The 18,479-nt window shown below is 44.5% G+C and overlaps 1 protein-coding gene across 1 annotated transcript in view; it reads left to right on the forward strand.

The window, feature by feature from the left end:
• ZNF385C (zinc finger protein 385C) overlaps positions 1-18,479 on the forward strand; it is a 110,432-nt gene that overhangs the window by 87,725 nt on the left and 4,228 nt on the right. Inside the window, exons 3-5 of the mRNA XM_066628316.1 lie at positions 7,549-7,659; positions 10,851-11,022; positions 14,143-14,484. Of these exons, the coding sequence (XP_066484413.1) occupies positions 7,549-7,659; positions 10,851-11,022; positions 14,143-14,484 (625 nt within the window). The remainder of the gene's footprint in view (positions 1-7,548; positions 7,660-10,850; positions 11,023-14,142; positions 14,485-18,479) is intronic.

The raw sequence follows: 18,479 nt of genomic DNA on the forward strand, positions 1-18,479 counted from the left end.
CCTTCTGTACCTCCAGGTGGAATACCTGTTCCAAGCTGAGCCTAATAAATGAACCCCTTGGTGGTTTTAAGTAGTTCGCTTTGCAAAAAAAAAAGAGAAAAATCGCCAAACCTTATGCAAAGTTATTGTTATTATAAATACTTATATACTACTTTTCAACAAGAGTAGTTCACAAAGCAATTTACATAGAAAATCAATAAATTTTTCCCTGCCCTCAAAGGGCTCATAATCTAAACATTAATCCATTATAAATTGTATCATCTAGGACAGGCGTGCCCAAACCCTGGCCCTGGGGCCACTTGCAGCCCTCACAGACTCCCAATTTGGCCAGTCTCCAATGAGCTCTGGCCCTCCAGAGACTTACTGGAGCCCGCGCTGGCCCGACGCAACTGCTCTCAGCGTGATGGCCAACTGTTCGACCTCTCGTGTGAACTGTGGGACGAGGGCTCCCTCCACTGCTTGCTGTTTCACATCTGTGATGCAGCAGTGGCAGCAAAGGAAAGGCTGACCTTGCTTTGTGCAAGGCCTTTTATAGGCCATGAACTACTGCAAGACCTTCATTCATTCCATCTTTAATATATTAATTTATGTAGATTTATTCAAATTTGAAATGTAAATTAATTCTTTTTTCCCAGCCCCACACAGTGGGGAGAGATATGAGATCTGACACACAGTGTAAGAGAGATGATGTATCCCTCCTGCCAAAAGGTTTGGACACCCCTGATCTAGGAAGATGATACAATTTATAATGGATTAATGTTTAGATTGCGTACACATAGCATATTCTCCAGTTTGGATACTTTCATAGCTATGTATTAACAGACTATGGGCACAATCCTAACCTGGTCAACTCAGAAGTATTTTGTTCAATGGGGCTTACTCTCAGGAAAGTGTGGTTAGGATTGCAGCCTAATTTCAGCATTTTGTTCCAGCTGGAGCTACTGGTGTTGCCCTCCAGGTCTGTTTCCTAAGCAACAGAATAAGTTCCTAGGGGAGGTTGTGGCATTGTCTTCCTTCCTGGATGAAAAAAAAAAAATCAGGCCCTGGAGCCAAAACTAGGAAACTCAGTATTCTGGTCCTGGGACCTAGCCTAGTAAGCTTCTGTGGATCTCAGAGCCTAATTCATGTGTAAACCATCAACCATTATAATTAGCATAAAGCCATCTCAACTAGTAGCCTGTGATAGACCTATCTTCCATTACTTTGTCTAATCTTCTGTTGAAGCTAAGCTGATGGCCTTCGCCACATCTTATGCAATAATTTTATAAACCTCTGAGTCCCTACAACTTAGTGAATGTTTTAATTAACTGAAACCTGTGGTAAAGGTGCCTTAATCTGTGTGTGAATAGAGTCTCCCCATTAGCCACAAGCACTGTAGCTTTTCCTCAGAGGAAAGATCCTCTAGTTTTCTGATCACTTTGGCTACTGCATTAGTGATGGACAGGTTTCCCCAGTCTCCGTTCATTTTAAGCAAGCCTATTCTGAACTGTTTGGGGGTTCATTTGAGTCGTGCTCTGTCAGAAATGGAGGTCTTTTGCACTCCTGATGACATCTTCAAGAACCAGACACGGCCTAGAGCTGAACTGTTTGTTCTCCAAAGCGGACAGTAGGCTAGTATATGACGAATCTTGCTTGACAAGGAGATGGGCTCTACAGCTATCATGTTCCCACAGATAGACAGTCTAAACTGTGATAACTCTATTCTTGCATGGATTAAGGCACCTTTAGGACACGTTTTAAGGCTCCCTGGTCATATCCTGTCCATATCTTGCTGGCAACCTTGATAGCACCAATTTCCAATGAAGATCTTGATCTCTGATGTCCTTATATGAACTCTGCATTATCTAATAAAACTGATAATAGGCTTAAGAAAAGAAGTTTCTCTGCACCACGCCTATTCAATATATTCTTTGAGATCTGTTGAAGAGGCTTCTTTCCAGGCCACGTTGCTACATTATAAAATATTTTATATATTATATAAAATATATAAAATCATACATTATATTATATATTCTAGGAAAATTAGAGAAGCACCTCCTATGTGTGGCATTCCAGCTTTGGAAACAGCTGCCTAGAAAAGCCTGTCAGAGACCACCTCATTTTTGAATGTCAAGGTTTTTGTTTTGTTCAAATCCTTTTTACCCCAAAATTTGCAGCAAACTGCAGCTGGGGAGGGTATCTGTGACAATGATTTACAGCAGGAAAACAGCATAGGAAGAAAGGATTAAAGGCTTTCTCTCCACATTCTGTGGTCCCCATCTGAATCCGAGCCCCTTAGCTTGGTTGTTTTAAACAATGGCTGTCTTAGCTCACAAGGTTTAGCCAGGTCTCTTATGGCCTAACCTGTCTGGGCCTTGCACTGCCAGAACTTGAAGTGCAAAGGCAGCGCAAAGCCATTTGCAATGGAGTGAAATCCATCACACACTTTCATCTGCCATCACTCGCTTCTAAGACACAACTGCAAACAAGCAGTCTCATGGTACATGCAGCATAAGAACATAAGAACAGCCCCACTGGATCAGGCCATAGGCCCATCTAGTCCAGCTTCCTGTATCTCACAGCGGCCCACCAAATGCCCCAGGGAGCACACCAGATAACCAGAGACCTCATCCTGGTGCCCTCCCCTGCATCTGGCATTCTGACATAACCCATTTCTAAAATCAGGAGGTTGTGCATACACATCATGGCTTGTACCCCATAATGGATTTTTCCTCCAGAAACTCGTCCAATCCCCTTTTAAAGGCATCTAGGCTAGACGCCAGCACCACATCCTGTGGCAAGGAGTTCCACAGACCGACCACACGCTGAGTAAAGAAATATTTTCTTTTGTCTGTCCTAACCCGCCCAACACTCAATTTTAGTGGATGTCCCCTGGTTCTGGTATTATGTGAGAGTGTAAAGAACCTCTCCCTATCCACTCTGTCCATCCCCTGCATAATTTTGTATGTCTCAATCATGTCCCCCCTCAGGCGTCTCTTTTCTAGGCTGAAGAGGCCCAAAAGCCATAGCCTTTCCTCATAAGGAAGGTGCCCCAGCCCCATAATCATCTTAGTCGCTCTCTTTTGCACCTTTTCCATTTCCACTATGTCTGTTTTGAGATGCGGCGACCAGAACTGGACACAATACTCCAGGTGTGGCCTTACCATAGATTTGTACAACGGCATTATAATACTAGCCGTTTTGTTCTCAATACCCTTCCTAATGATCCCAAGCATAGAATTGACCTTCTTCACTGCCGCCGCACATTGGGTCGATACTTTCATCGACCTGTCCACCACCACCCCAAGATCTCTCTCCTGATCTGTCACAGACAGCTCAGAACCCATCAGCCTATATCTAAAGTTTTGATTTTTTGCCCCAATGTGCATGACTTTACACTTACTGACATTGAAGCACATCTGCCATTTTGCTGCCCATTCTGCCAGTCTGGAGAGATCCTTCTGGAGCTCCTCACAATCACTTCTGGTCTTCACCATTCGGAAAAGTTTGGTGTCGTCTGCAAACTTAGCCACTTCACTGCTCAACCCTGTCTCCAGGTCATTTATGAAGAGGTTGAAAAGCACCAGTCCCAGGACAGATCCTTGGGGCATACCGCTTTTCACCTCTCTCCATTGTGAAAATTGCCCATTGACACCCACTCTCTGCTTCCTGGCCTCCAACCAGTTCTCAATCCATGAGAGGACCTGTCCTCTAATTCCCTGACTGTGAAGTTTTTTCAGTAGCCTTTGGTGCTGGACCGTGTCAAACGCCTTCTGAAAGTCCAGATATATAATGTCCACGAGTTCTCCCACATCCACATGCCTGTTGACCTTTTCAAAGAATTCTATAAGGTTCGTGAGGCAAGATTTACCCTTACAGAAGCCATGCTGACTCTCCCTCAGCAAGGCCTGTTCGTCTATGTGTTTTGAGATCCTATCTTTAATGAAGCATTCCACCATCTTACCCGGTATGGATGTTAGGCTGACCGGCCTATAGTTTCCCGGGTCCCCCCTCTTTCCCTTTTTAAAAATAGGCGTGACATTTGCTATCCTCCAATCTTCTGGCACCGTGGCCATTTTGAGGGACAAGTTGCATACCTTAGTCAAGAGATCTGCAACTTCATTCTTCAATTCCTTAATAACTCTTGGGTGGATGCCATCAGGGCCAGGTGACTTATTGATCTTTAATTTATCAATGAGGTCTGAAACATCTTCTCTTTTAACCTCTATCTGACTTAACTCCTCGGTCAGGAGGGGCCGTTCGGGCAGCGGTATCTGCCCGAGGTCTTCTGCCATGAAGACAGATGCAAAGAACTCATTTAATTTCTCTGCCATCTCTAAGTCTCCTTTTATCTCCCCTTTCCCTCCCTCACCATCCAGAGGGCCAACCGCTTCTCTGGCGGGTTTTCTGCTTCTAACAGTGGCTCCCAGAGCCTCTGCTGGTGTCCGTAAGTTGGAGGCAGAGGTGTGTCATTGGCAGGGAGAAGGTCCGGGGAAGTTTCTGGACAGGAGATGGGAATGGGGGAGGGAGGGAGGATTCTGATGGCAGTGACTATGCTGGTGTCCTATCCCGTTTCCCAGTTCAACACAGCCCTTTTCTCTCCTTGGACTTATGCCAGCAAATGCCTTGCGCAGGACCAAGGAGACCCATAAGCGATGGGGCAGCATACTGGAGGATAAGTTAAAAAATTTTTTTACTTACTCCTGCTGGCTGTTCGATTGCCACCCCCCAACACTGGATTCAGCACATGCTGTGTCAGCGTGGCTGCACCAGCGTTAATAGTGGGGAATAGGATTGGGGCATTAATGCAGTAAAACGTGTCATTTGAGCCTGCATTGAATGACTGTTGCTAATCCCTATGTATTCTTCATTATAATGTTTGCTCTTATCATGACTGATTGATTTTTAGAGTGGGAAAACTGTATACCACTTTTGGCGCTTTTGTAGAGATGCAATTGATTGATAAACATTGTAAATAAAGTAAATGATGGAATTCACCCCCTCAAACTGTGATTGTACTCACTAACTGGAGTGGTTGTTGCTGTTGCAACAATGCAATACCATTTAGGGAGCAGGGAGACAGAACCAGTACAGAAAGTAAATGTAGAGACTTCTGAAGTTGCAGGTTATTTTAATAAAGGTAATGGTTCCATTTTGAACTCAACCAGCTCTTTATCAAGGACTCTAAAGCATGTGTGAAAACAAATCTAATATAACTATGGGTTGGGACTGTTATAACTCTTTATGAAAATGTTCCTGCTCTCTTAGAAGTTTTTTTGGTTTGTTAAATTAATAGGATCTTATGTTCTTATGGTCTCAAAATCACCTGTGCACAGTACAGATATTTTAACTTTAGATAAATTCATGGGAAATCGATGACTGTTAGCTGTGATTTATAAATGAAACCTCCATATGCAGAGGCACTATACCACTGAATACCAGTTTCTCTTAAGAGAGGAGGAAAATTGGGGCAGCCATTGCCTATGTGCCTTCTTTGTTATATTTCCAGAGGCCTCTGACTGGCTCATGTGGGAAACAAACTGCTGCGCTAGTTCAGGGGTCTCCGAGCCACATCCAACCCACCACAAGATTTTATCCTGCCCTCAGCTACTTGTGGTGTGTGGGATTTTGTTTGCTTTTGTCAAAGCATTTTCTACTCATTATTTATCTTTTCTCAGTTTAAGCACAGCACTGTTTCTTGGTAATTGTCACATTTCTGTTTTGTTCTGAATCATATCATACTGATTACTGAGTAAGTTCCAGGTAAAACTTACTCAGGGCGCAATCCTAACCCCTGATACCAGTGCTTTCCAGCACTGACATAAGTGCAGTGCAGCTCTGAGGTAAGGGAAGAAACATTCCCTTACTTTGAGAAAGCCTCCATGAGTGACACCCAACTGCAGGATGCAGCACATGTCCCATTGGCACCACTATACCAGTACTGGAAAGCACTGACATAAGGGGTTAGGATTGTGCCTTCATTCATTTAAATTTCATTCATTCATTTATAAAACTGATTTTTTTTTTTTGGCCCATGAAACTGTAAAATATACAACGTGGCCCTCATACTGAAGGGTTTGGAGACCCCTGCACTGAATAGATCTTTGGTTTGATAACAGCAAGGCAGTTTTGACACTGCAGGCTTTCTGACTGAAGCGTTGTGTCAGTAATAACGGAGGACGGAATGGGTTGTTTGTCCTCTTGGCCAAGTGGCAGAAGGAAAGTGACAGCACAGATTCCTTCTCTTTCTCTCTGCCCTCCACCCTGTACATACATATTCCCGTTTTCTTCATCGCCAGACAGTGAGCTGGCTTCCATGTATGTATAGCATCCCTGCAGCAAGGGGATTTGCCTTGGACAGGCCACTCTATTCATCATCAAGGCTGGGACATAGGGCTTATTTCATCACTCAAAGCCTCTGATCCACTATCGCTATCTCCACCCTCTCGGACCCTGAATTATACCCCAGCATTTTTATTCCAGATGAGTGAGTAAAAATTTCATCTTGGGCATGGGGAAGGCAACCACTTCATCAATCATTTTCTGTTACCAATTCCACTCCCTTTGGGAATGGAATATGGGGGTCCAGATAATGATTCCCTTGTCCACACACTTTGCCCGGTAGACCGATGCACCTGTCTGGACAATTAAATGGCTTTGCTGAGAAATACGATCGCCTTCAAATCCCAATCTCTCTCTCTCTCTTTTTCTCTCTCCTCCCCCCCTCCTGACAACCAGCCTTGGATAAGATAATCTGCCACAGCCACAGGGCCAGGAGAACAATACTTGTATTATAGATTATGGTAGTGCTCAAACAAACACATTATTCTTACATTAGGTTCCCCCTTTCCCCCTATTCACCTCCCTACTCTAATCTCTTCCCACATTCTTTAATACAATTATTTTGGTTGAAATTGTTGCAGACTTTCAAATATATTCTGCAAGAATAAAAACTATGGAAATAAAAATGAAAACGAGAACTGGAGCAAATGCAGCAGGCAATGTAATTCCCACTTTGGTTTGCAGCAGAATTTGCCGAATCTAGTTGACTACCTAAGCCCTATTTTTAAAACAATTTCTCCCTTGCTCTTTGGGTGCTGTCAGATGCCACAGAGAGACTTTGTGTCCAAACTCTGGCATTGGGTAGATGAGTGATGACTTCCAAACCAGTGGCTGTCAAATTATGTTCCATGAAATGCAGGGGTTCTTTAGGAGTTTATTGGGGTTCTTGATGGGAAGACAAGTAATGACTAACAGGCATTTATGCAGTGCATAACCAGGGACCATTGGAAGTATTAGGGCACACTCTCAATTCATATGGGGCAATGATGAGGCCTTTGGCCAGCATTCTGTTAGGCTTCCATGCAGAAGACTGAAAGTCCCCCGCCCCTAGAATCCTCTGCATTGCACAGTAGTTCTGTGTCAAATGTGTAGGGCTTCCTCGAACAGGTATATGTGGAACGGTTCCTTGAAGGCAGTTTTTTTCTTTTGAATCCTCTCATCTAAGTTTGTTGGCTCTCTGAAGCATTGGCTAACTGAGTCCACTTCTCTCCACGCGCTCCCCTCCAGATGGATCCAGTACAGAAAGCAGTGATCAACCATACCTTTGGTGTCCCCAACCCACTCAAGAAGAAGCAGTTCATCTCTTGTAATATTTGCCACCTCAAATTCAACTCTGCGGTAAGCTGTGTCCTAGAGGGAGTTTGGGCAGGCACGTGGGTGGGTCAGGTGGGCAACAGAGGTGCCTGTAGGCCAACACTACTAATTCATTATATGAATTCCTGGAGTGTATGGAGGTGAGGTATGGAGAGGATTTTGAAGTCCAATTTATTGACCAGTTTTAGGTATCCCATTTCACGTTTTCTCCCTAATGTAAAATATCTTTTATCTTCCATAAACAGCTATAAAAGCAACAATTTACACTAGCAGCATTTGATAAGCAGGTGTAGGTTAAAATTACATTTAAACAACTATATTTTGCATTGTCTGAAATGCCAACTAGGTGGGCTGGGTCTCTGTTAGGGCCAAATTAGAAGTTACTTTAATTGTTTCATTTTGGGCTTGCTTTATTCCCCTGTGAATAGCATGCATTTGGGTGGGGGAATCCAACTTGAGAAAGGGGCTTAACCCCTCTCCCCCCCCTCAGTCCCAGTCCAATTCAGGAAGTCTTGTAATGCTTTTTGTTGTGGAGGAAAATCATCCATTGGCTCCAATAGGTGCTTTTTCTCCCAGAGCAAGTATTTTGTGTGCAGGGCCAATCTGTATTGGGACCTTAGGGAGGCAAGTCCACCTAGCACCCCCACACACACTTCTGCTCAGTCCTCTCCTCTCCCCCTCCCCCAATGTGCTGAATACAGGAAGGAAAGGCAAACATGCCAAAGCCAATGACATGATTAAAGTTGCATCTAATTTGGTCCTCTGGTGGTGATTGGTTCTTGGTTCCAATGGGCTGGAACCACAGATTGTTCCAAGCCATAGTCAGTTTCGTCAGCACTTATATATAGTGCTTCAGAGTGTTCAGTGCATTTTCATTTTGCATCTTTTTATTGTAATACTTAACAACCACCCTGTTAAAGAGGCCAACGTTTTTGTCTTCCTCCATCATTGCAGATGGTGGTGGCCAAGGCGGGAGATAATATGGCTCCTTAAGACTACTTGTTGAGTTTGTGGAGGAGGCAACATTTTAACTTGAAATGTCCTGATATTTAACTCAGTCTTTAAAGACTCCTGTGAGAGATCCAAAGCTTCTGCCCACAGAGGAAGCTGCTGCTTCTGAGACTCTTGTGTGCGTTTCCAGTCTCAGTGTACCAATCAAACTTGCCCAACTGGGCAGTTTGTTTGTATGTATTCAATCTCATGCATGCACACACGCGTGCATGCACACGTGTATGCATGCATACACACAATAATGTAGTAGGATCTCTTGTCCAGGGAAGCTGAATCTACCAGGGACAACTTAGAATCCCACCCATTCCCAAGGGAGTGTTGCAGACCACAGATTCTAGTATACAGCCATCTCTGGTCTAGGCTACTCTCCATTCCACCAATGTTTTTGAGGCCCCCTCCAAACAGGAGATTTCCAGTGATCTACCCAGCTCCCCTCCTTTGCAGATGGGTTCCCCCCCCCCGAAGAAAATCTGGACAGGCATCCTCCAGGGATGTAGTAAAACAGGATACTAACGCACCTAAATCAGTGTCAAGACTCTGGCTCACAGTGGAACGTGAACTGGAGTCTGGAAGGGATTGAGCCAATGTGCCATCAGCTGGCTCTGGTCAAAGAGGGGAGCAGCAAAGAGATCAGGTATACCAGCCAAGGAAGCCTCTTAATAACAATAATCCAGAATGGGCCAGGCGATACTCCCTGACCCCATCAAAGCTTCTGGTAGGGACTTGCTCACTGGCCTGAGTGACTAGAACACCTGTTTCTACTGAGCTACAAATCAGTCTTTGCCTTGTTTCTCCTCTATGTTTGCTTCTCCCTGCCCTTGACTGCCCAGGATCCAAGCCTCCCAATCGGGCTGAGTGACCTTCAGTTCCATCCTCTGCTATATTGCAGCCATCTAGCCAGGCAGTGTCTCCTTTCTATTGTCTTTTCTTTTTCTCTCTCTTACTCTCCTCCCCTGCTTTTTGCCATAAGCCTCCCATTTCAAACTGACATTTCCTCCCCCCTTTCTTCCTCCCCCACACCGTGCACCCATATAATTCAATTCCTGGCATTGCTCTCCGCCTGGCAAAGCAGAGATAAGACACGTCGCCCCTGATTAAATGCAACCCATTGCTTGTTTCTAAAGGAGCTTTCGGGCAAAAGAAAATAAAAATGTGCAGCTTCAGAAAAAAAAAAAACCGCATATGGCAAACGACTTTGCCATTCGAAATAAAAAAATATAGCTAAATATGTTCACCATAGGTGGGGGTAGAGGAGAAGGACGTGTCAACTGTTGTCACATCCCAGGATGCGTGTCTAACATGCAGTGTATGTTCACAGCTATGTGTGTCTGTATATGTATACGCTTTTTATCCTTCTCCACCTTTCCATGGAAAGGGTGAATTAATGTAATGTGTTTTTGTGTCTTGCCTGTTTGATACTGATAAAAAAAAAGAATACAAAAGAATATAGAAAGGCCCCCCTCCAAATGTTTGTGTACTTAGCAGTCAGAGACAATGCCCCCCATTGTCACTAGAAAGAATGGCACTGCAGCAAATTCATGGGAATTTAAATCCACTCTGAATTAAAATGAGGGTGTTACTCAGCGGTTCATTTTAGTTTGCATAATGTATAAGGGAGGGGGGGTTGCAGTTTCCTTTTTCACAGAATGGGCAACACCACCTATCCTTTTCCCCTCCACTTTCTTTTTCTGAGGATTGTTTTTGCATATATGGAAAAAGTCTCTGTTGCACTTTTTAATCCCCATACTCTTAAAATACAAGTTTTGCAATCTAGGTCGGTTTCATATTAGTAAAATTAGACATGTGCCAGTTTTATGCCTGCTACAAGTGGATTGGAACTTTTTGCTTTTAGGGGTCCCCCCACCCCCCCAGGGCAGTGCCTCCAAAGTGAAACCAGAGGTTAGAAGAGGCTACATACATAGGTGTGAGGGGGGAGGGTTAATGTGTGACCTTGGTATTTCAAAACCCCAGACTAAATGATAGAAAATCTTCAATGTTTTGCAGACAGTAAAGAAAAACCTATGCTGTGGCAGGAAGGTAAATCTGCCTTTGAAGTTATATTTTTGCAGCAGCTAAAAAGATGGACTTAGCAAGTCTCTTCATCATACCCATGCCTTTGTGGAGCCATCTATAATGTGTAGAATCATCTCTTAATATCTTTCTTCATCTCTCTTGTCACCCCCCCCCCCACTTGTCCTTCTCAGAATCAAGCTGAGGCGCATTACAGAGGCCACAAGCATGCCCGGAGACTCAAAGCCATTGAAGCGGTGAAAAACAAGCAGAAGATGGCTGACCGCAGCAGCAGCCGCCAAGAAAAAGCAACGGATTTGGAAACCAGGCTGGACCTCAATGGAAGCATCACCAACAACGCAGGAGGTGGCCAAGTCCCACTGTCTGCCTCAGAAGGAGACATTTTCAAGGGTAGCTCTCAGGTTTTGGAACTCTCTCCCCTTGAACTCTGTGAGTTTATTGGGTCACAGTCTGACTGTGTGTAGAACAGATTAGATGGGGGGATTTGCTCTGAATGACCTGGAATAAAGCTCAACTGGCTCACTTTATAAGAACATAAGAAGAGCCCTGCTGGATCAGGCCAAAGGCCCATCTAATCCAGCTTCCTGTATCTCACAGTGGCCCACCAAATGCCCCAGGGAGCACACAAGACAACAGGCACAACCTGCGTCCTGGTGCCCTCCCCTGCATCTGGCAATCAGAGGCAGCCTGCCTCTAAAACCAAGAGCTTGCACATACCTGCTATGACTTGTAACCCCTAAGGAACTTCTCCTCCAGAAATTTGTCCAATCCCCTCTTAAAGGCATCCAGGCAAGATGCCATAACTACTTCTTGTGGCAAAGAGTTCCACAAACTAATTACATGCTGGGTAAAGAAATATTTTCTTTTGTCTGTCCTAACTCTCCCAACACTCAACTTTCGTGGATGTCCCCTGGTTCTGGTGCTATGCAAGAGGGAAAAGAGCATCTCTCTATCCACTCTGTCCATCCCCTGCATGATTTTGTATGTCTTTTCTAGACTGAAGAGGCCCAAATGCTGTAGCCTTTCCTTATAAGGGAGGTGCCCCAGCCCAGTAATAATTTTTGTTGCTCTCTTTTCCACCTTTTCCATCTCCACTATATCCTTTTTGAGATGTGGCAACCAGAACTGGATGCAGTGCTCCAGGTGTAGCCTAACCATCGATTTGTACAGCGGCATTACAATATTAGCTGTTTTATTCTCAATGCCTTTCCTAATTATCCCAAGCATAGAATTAACCTTCACTGCCACCACACAGTGTTTCCGGTGTATCTGGTGTTTAATTCATGTTGTTTATCCGGTATCCGGCATTTAATTTGGTGTGTATCCGGTGTTTAATTCATGTTGGTTTTTTGGCCCATTTAAATCATGCTTTAATAACACAGGCAGCATTGCATACCCCACCTTTTTGGCTGTTAGCTGTGGCAATATAGAAATAGGCCAAGGCGGTTTCTACAAATGGCTGTTAAATTTTGCTAACAGCTGTTCGATAAATGCAACAATGGTTGAAACCAAAACGGAGCCCCCATTCATTGATTTCATTCATTCACATGAACCAAGTGAGTTGGGGGGGGAGAGGAGAGAATGGAGTGCCTTTTGAGGTCCCAGTTCAGTCATACAGAGATGTGCCAAGAAGAAACCGTAGGAGACAGGAAGTATGAATTTGTGATAGACAGTGATATTCGGGGAGAAGGGAGTAGCAAAGACCTCTTCACTGGTAATATTCTCATGAACAATGCCAGGGAAGGGAGGTGTATTCTTTTCTCTGACTCCTTCCTTGACTTCAATTGAGAACCAAACAGAAGTTTAAAGGTTTGTTAAACAGAAGCAACTGCGGGTCCACAGTTAGTGTGATGTCACTGGAGTTAGTGTCACCCGGTGTGGTAGCAGCATCACCCCCTCTGATTGGTGGTTTCCACTCAGCCTGTTTTGGCTCTTGCCCCCAACTCTGTTGTGCAGGCACCCTTTGAGGTGAGGAAGGAACGTTCATGGTTATTTTTTAAAATAAAAATTTTATGTTTAAAAAAAATTTAAGTTATATAAGTCATTTTGGTTTCACCCCTCAACTCTGTCACCCAGTGCAGTTCTAGCCCTCCCCTCCACAACCCTCTGGTGATGCCACTGGTCCAGGGGTCCTGAACTCAAGGGGACTTGAGCCATGTGGCCCTTGACTCACTGTGTCATAATGGTGACTTGCCAGGACAGGGTCTTGCTTACTGTGCTCCTCTGCTTCTCTGCCACCATTGTGAGTAGCCAGATGGCACTGCTACTACAGTTACTATTAAGAACATTTTATGTACTGCAGTACATAAACTATGTATGTACGAGTTCTATGGAGAACTCGTGCAAGGAAAGCACCCTACAGGTAGACCACAGCTGCGATACAAGGACATCTGCAAGACGGATCTGAAGGCCTGAGGAGTGGACCTCAACAGGTGGAAAACCCTGGCCTCTGAGCGTCCCGCTTGGAGGCAGGCTGTGCAGCATGGCCTTTCCCAGTTTGAAGAGACACTTGGCCAACAGTCTGAGGCTAAGAGGCAAAGAAGGAAGGTCCATAGCCAGGGATACAGACCAGGGACAGACTGCACTTGCTCCCAGTGTGGAAGGGATTGTCACTCCCGAATCAGCCTTTTCAGCCACACTAGACGCTGTTCCAGAACCACCATTCAGAGCGCAATACCATAGTCTTTCGAGACTGAAGGTTGCCAACATGAGATGTACTGCAGTTCAACAAAACAGTACACAAGGTGGTTGACAGCAAATTGAATAAATCATAACATCATCAAGTTGGAAAGGGCCTTCAGGGTCATCTAGTCCAATCCCCTGCTTGAAGCAGGAAATAAATGACTCCCTATCCCAAAAGGGCTCACAGTCTAAAAGGATGCGAAAGAAACACCCACAGACAGCCACTAGGAAAGACTAGGTAAACTTGAGTGAAGAGGGGTAGTTGTTCTCATCCTGCTAAATATAAGAGAACACTACCTGAATTTCAGCAGGGGTCTGGTCCAGTGACATGTGATGAGGTCAGTGGCTGGGGAAGCACTTACTCTGGCACTGCAAGGCATTCTGGTGTGCTATCCGGCTGCAGTCAGAGGGGATACTGAGCTCCTTGTGGCCGCACCTCTTGCCTTTCCTGTATTTCCTCTGACTCTGCAGCTGTCAGGATCCCCTACCAAAAGTAGCAGTTCTTTCTGGAGCAGGAAGTAGTGCTTAGCAAAACATCAAGTGCTCTTTGCAGCATGGGTAGCAGGTGTATCATGTATGGGCCAGAAAGGCTGAACAGATGTTGAGACCAGACTTCATGCAGTGGATTGTACCCTGTCTTCCCACAAAGTACTACGAAAGAATAATCTCAGTTGACACGTGCCTACAATGAAAGTAAATGTCAGCCTTTTTAAGGCCATGTTGATTTGCAGAAGTGGCAATGTCCTTTAAAGGGAAATTTTAAAAATCTGCTTTATTTGTTAGCACAACCCAATGGCCTGCTGAAACTGAACCAGCCGACAGCAGAGCACAACAACCTCATGCTGATGTCCCCTCTAGAAGAGTCACCTGCTGAGCTCACCAGTGGCATCCTATCCCTGGTCTCCCCAACGGTTTCCGAGCCCTCGGAGGGTGCTCCAGACACCGCGAGTGTGACATCATCGTCTGCTGCACCAGGAGCAGACACTCCAGCCACCGAATCAGGCAGCACCATCAGCTTAGCACCAGATGTGGAAAAAGAGGGGAAGAAAAATAAGCAGCACCTCTACTGTCCCACTTGCAAAGTGACAGTCAACTCTGTCTCTCAACTGGATGCTCACAACTCTGGTAAGAAGTCCCTTTATACCTGGTATCACGGAGATGCTAGGGCTGAAACTAGCCCTCAAAAGCAAAGCCAGCACTCTTGTAAGGGATGTGTGTGTGTTTGTTGTGATTGTCTCATGTGTCTTGGATGTAGACCCCTTCCCCCTGTGCCCAGAGCAGTTTTGGAACTCTTTTGAACACGTGATAGTTGCATTTTAAGTACAGGTGGGGCCCTGTATCCATGAATCCAGTATCAGCTGCTTCAGTGATCCACAGATTGGGGAGGGGGCATGTGGAAGTTAACTGCTTCCTGTTTAGCATTAGATCTAGTTCCATCAGGCATTCAGATCTAGTTTTGTCAGCCTGCTCTTGTTGCACTATAAGCTCGAATATTTATAGCAAACTGTTTAAAGCAAGAAACACTTCCTGGTAAGCCTATTAATAGGTATGGGGACATGCCTGGGGGGGCATCATTAGTACAGGCATCCTCCAGATCTGCGGTTTCCATATCTGGGGGGAATCCCTGGAATGGATCCACCGTGGGTACAGTGGCATGTCTTACATTGAAGAATGCATTTTTATCTGGATATGGAAATGAGCACTCATGCAGCCTTTTAAAAAAAAAAATGTGAAAAACTGCCTCTCTGCGATGCCTTTCCTTCAAAAACTTTTTTAAAAAAGTTTATATTAAGAGTGAAATTGACCAGGCCAGCAGCTGCTTGGATAAGAACATAAGAAAAGCCCTGCTACATCAGGCCAAAGAGTTATCTAGTCCAGTGTTCTGTTTCTCACCGTGGCCCGCCAGTTGTTTCTGGGAAGCCCTCAAGCAGGAGAGAAAGGGGTATTTCTCTTCTACCAGTGCTCCCCTGCAACTGGGGTTTAGAGGCATACTGCCACTGAACCCTGAAGAAGCATAGCCATCACGACTAGGAGCCACTGATAGACCAATCCCCTTTTAAAGCCACAAGCCACCACCGCAACTTGCAGCAGTGATTTCCACAGACTGATGAGGCACCATGTGAAGAAATACTTCCCTTTGTCCAACTTAAACCTTCTGCTTGTCGTTCAATGACCCCCTAGTCCCAATATCATGTGTATGAAAGAGAGATTGATCTAGGTCAGGAGTGGCCAAACTGTGGCTCAAGAGCTGCATGTGGCTCTTTGGCATATAACGTGTGACTCTCAGAAATATGTTGGCTGAGCTCTTTTTTTGCATCAGCTTTAATCCAGTGGACTCTCAGTTTATACCCGGTAAATAATTATAAAGCATGAAATTTTTTTTTAAATTTACCTTTTATGCTTTATAATTATTTACTGGGTATAAACTGAGAGTCCACTGGATTAAATTGTAAGTGTAATGTTCAGGGTAAGTAAACGGCTTTGAAACATCTCTCTTGCAGCTCTCAAACATCTGAAGTTTATCTTAAACAATGGTGCCTCGCAAGACGAATGCCTCACACACCGAAAAACTCGCAAGACGAAAGTGTTTTTGCGATTTTTTCTGGTGACTCGCAAGACGAATTTTTCTATGGCCGTGCTTCGCAAGACGAATTTTTAAAATTAAAAAGTTGAAGTTTTGTGCTTGAAATTTTTGAAATCCTCTGTAAGTATGTATGCCTTTAAAGAGCACTTAATAAACACTATGTAAACCAAATTTGACTTTGTTCTGACTTTTTTTGCCCATAGGAACGCATTAATTAAATTTCAATGCATTCCTATGGGAAACCGCGCTTCGCAAGACGAAATTTTCGCAATACGAAACGACTTGCGGAACGAATTAATTTCGTCTTGCGAGGCACCACTGTATTAAGCACTTTTGGCCACCCGTGTTCTATAGCACCTACTTAGATGTAAGTCCCATTTAACTAGGATCTTTTCCAGTGTAGATGGAAAGCCTTCTCTTTGCACAGTCAACTGGTTTTTTTGGCTTCACAGGCTTGCACACCTGAGTGATTGTGCCAAATTGTCCCTTGTTTAGTCAGTAGGGTTGGTGACTGTGTTCAACAACCCAATCCTGTTGGGGTCCAGTACTCTGCAGGGCCAGGGAAGCTGCCGGAGTTCTCCTTGGGATAAGGGAACTTCAATTCCCTTACTCTGTGCCGGACTCTGGCAACCCCTGTGGTCTACCAAGGAGACACGGGTCGAGCTGCAAGGCCCAGCAGAGGGTATAGGATTCAGCAACAGTCAAGGCTGCCACCCCATCCCCCTCTTGGGAACTAAACCACCCCATCCTGCCTCCCCCTTTCCCTGACCCAGGAACGCTTCCTCATCGCCTCCCAACCCTCAGAAGGCCTTGGAGGGTCAAAAATAATCACTTTCGGTTTCATGGAGGAAACCAGAAGTTACATTTTTTTAGCCCTGAAAAGGCCTTTTGAGGGTCAGGGAGGCTTCACTTTTAAGGTCCGAAAAATGTGAAACTGGAAGTGGTGTTTTTCAGCCTTCTGAGGCTTTTACAAGGCCTTCAGAGGGTCGGGGAAGCTGTGCCCTGCCTTTCTGGGTCTCTGAAAGGGAGGCAGCAGATGACTGCCCACCAATGGGGGGAGCAACAGCTTGTCCGGTGGGGTGGCACCTGTGGTCATGGCCCCGGGCAGTATCGGGTCTAGGATCGACACTGGTTTAGAAAGCCAAATTCAATCTTTCCTGGATGCAGCACAGTTAAGAAGGGCAAACAGGGCCATGGAGTAGGTTTGCCAGCAGGCCTTTAACAGTTTCTAGGGCAGACTTAACCTATGGGCACCGAGTGGAACAACCTGCATGGCTCTCAAATGTCCTGGAGCAATGAGGACAGAGGAGGGTCAGGCACACAAATGCCAAAGGGCCCCTGTTAAAAAATCTATTCTGGGGCCCACTTAACCCACTGGAGATGTGTAGAATCTGAACTTGTCCAGGCTGAGAAGAAATTTGGCTGCTTTTTTTCAAGATTTACAATTATTCTGCCTTTTTCTTATTTTTTTATTTTCTTACAATCTATCTTTGTAAATTCTATTCTATTAAAAAAAAAACTCTTCAGATCCTTTTCCCTTAGCTAAGTGTGGTTTTGCCTCTCTTTTTCTTCCTAAAAGTTATTGAGGGCATTTTTCTCTCCCAGTATCATCTTCTCACCAAATTCTCTTTTTGATCCTATTCAGCCTGGTGTTTGCTCTTTATTCTGACCTGCTTTAACTCATATTTCCATTTACCTTCTTATGCAATATCTGAGGGTCTACAGTCCGTACTTTGTCTTTTGGCTCTTTCTTCAGCCTTTGATACAGTCAGCCACAGGCTTTTCCTTTCTTTTCTTGATTTTCAGCTAGTGTTTTGTTATGGTTTCAATTGTATGCGTCCCATCACTAAGATTTCTTTCAATGTTTCCATGTCTTCATCATTTTTTCTCATTTCCTTTTTCACAGGAGTTCCTTGGGGTTAAGTTTTAACCACTTTTCTCTTGAGACTTCATATTTTTTGCTTGGTCCAATTTTTTTTTCTCTTCAATACCAAGCAGTGTGTTAACAGATGTGCTGTAGAATTCATATAATAACAGGTGTACACGGGAGCAAATGTATTTGTACAAGGGCCATATTCATAGGTTAATGGCAAACATCAGTGGAATTTGGCATTTAACAAGGACTACAGCAATGCAGGTGCAAGCACTGTAGTATTTATTGGGAGGATAAATATACAATAAAAGAGAAGGGAAGTAGAGGGTAAAATGCAATCAAGTAAACAGAGCTATGATATGAAAGGATATATAGATCTAATTCACATCCACTCACGCACAGCTAGAAGTTAAGAAATATCAGAAATTTCTTTCTGAAATTTCTAGGCAGAAATAGGAGTAAGGAAGAAAACGGAACTGTTTGAAAAGGAGAAGGGAACATGTAGCAACACGAAGGGGAAGAGAGGAGGGAGAAAGGAGGTTGCTCATGGAGGAACATTAGCATCTGTGGAGATAAACCAGGGAGGAAGAAGGCTAGATGGGAGAAGAAAGGTTTGGGCTGCATAAGGGAGAGAGAGGAAAAACAAGAAACTAAGTTTAAATA

Source organism: Tiliqua scincoides, chromosome 5 (genome assembly GCF_035046505.1).
Source record: "Tiliqua scincoides isolate rTilSci1 chromosome 5, rTilSci1.hap2, whole genome shotgun sequence".
NCBI classification, from domain to species: Eukaryota; Metazoa; Chordata; class Lepidosauria; order Squamata; family Scincidae; genus Tiliqua; species Tiliqua scincoides.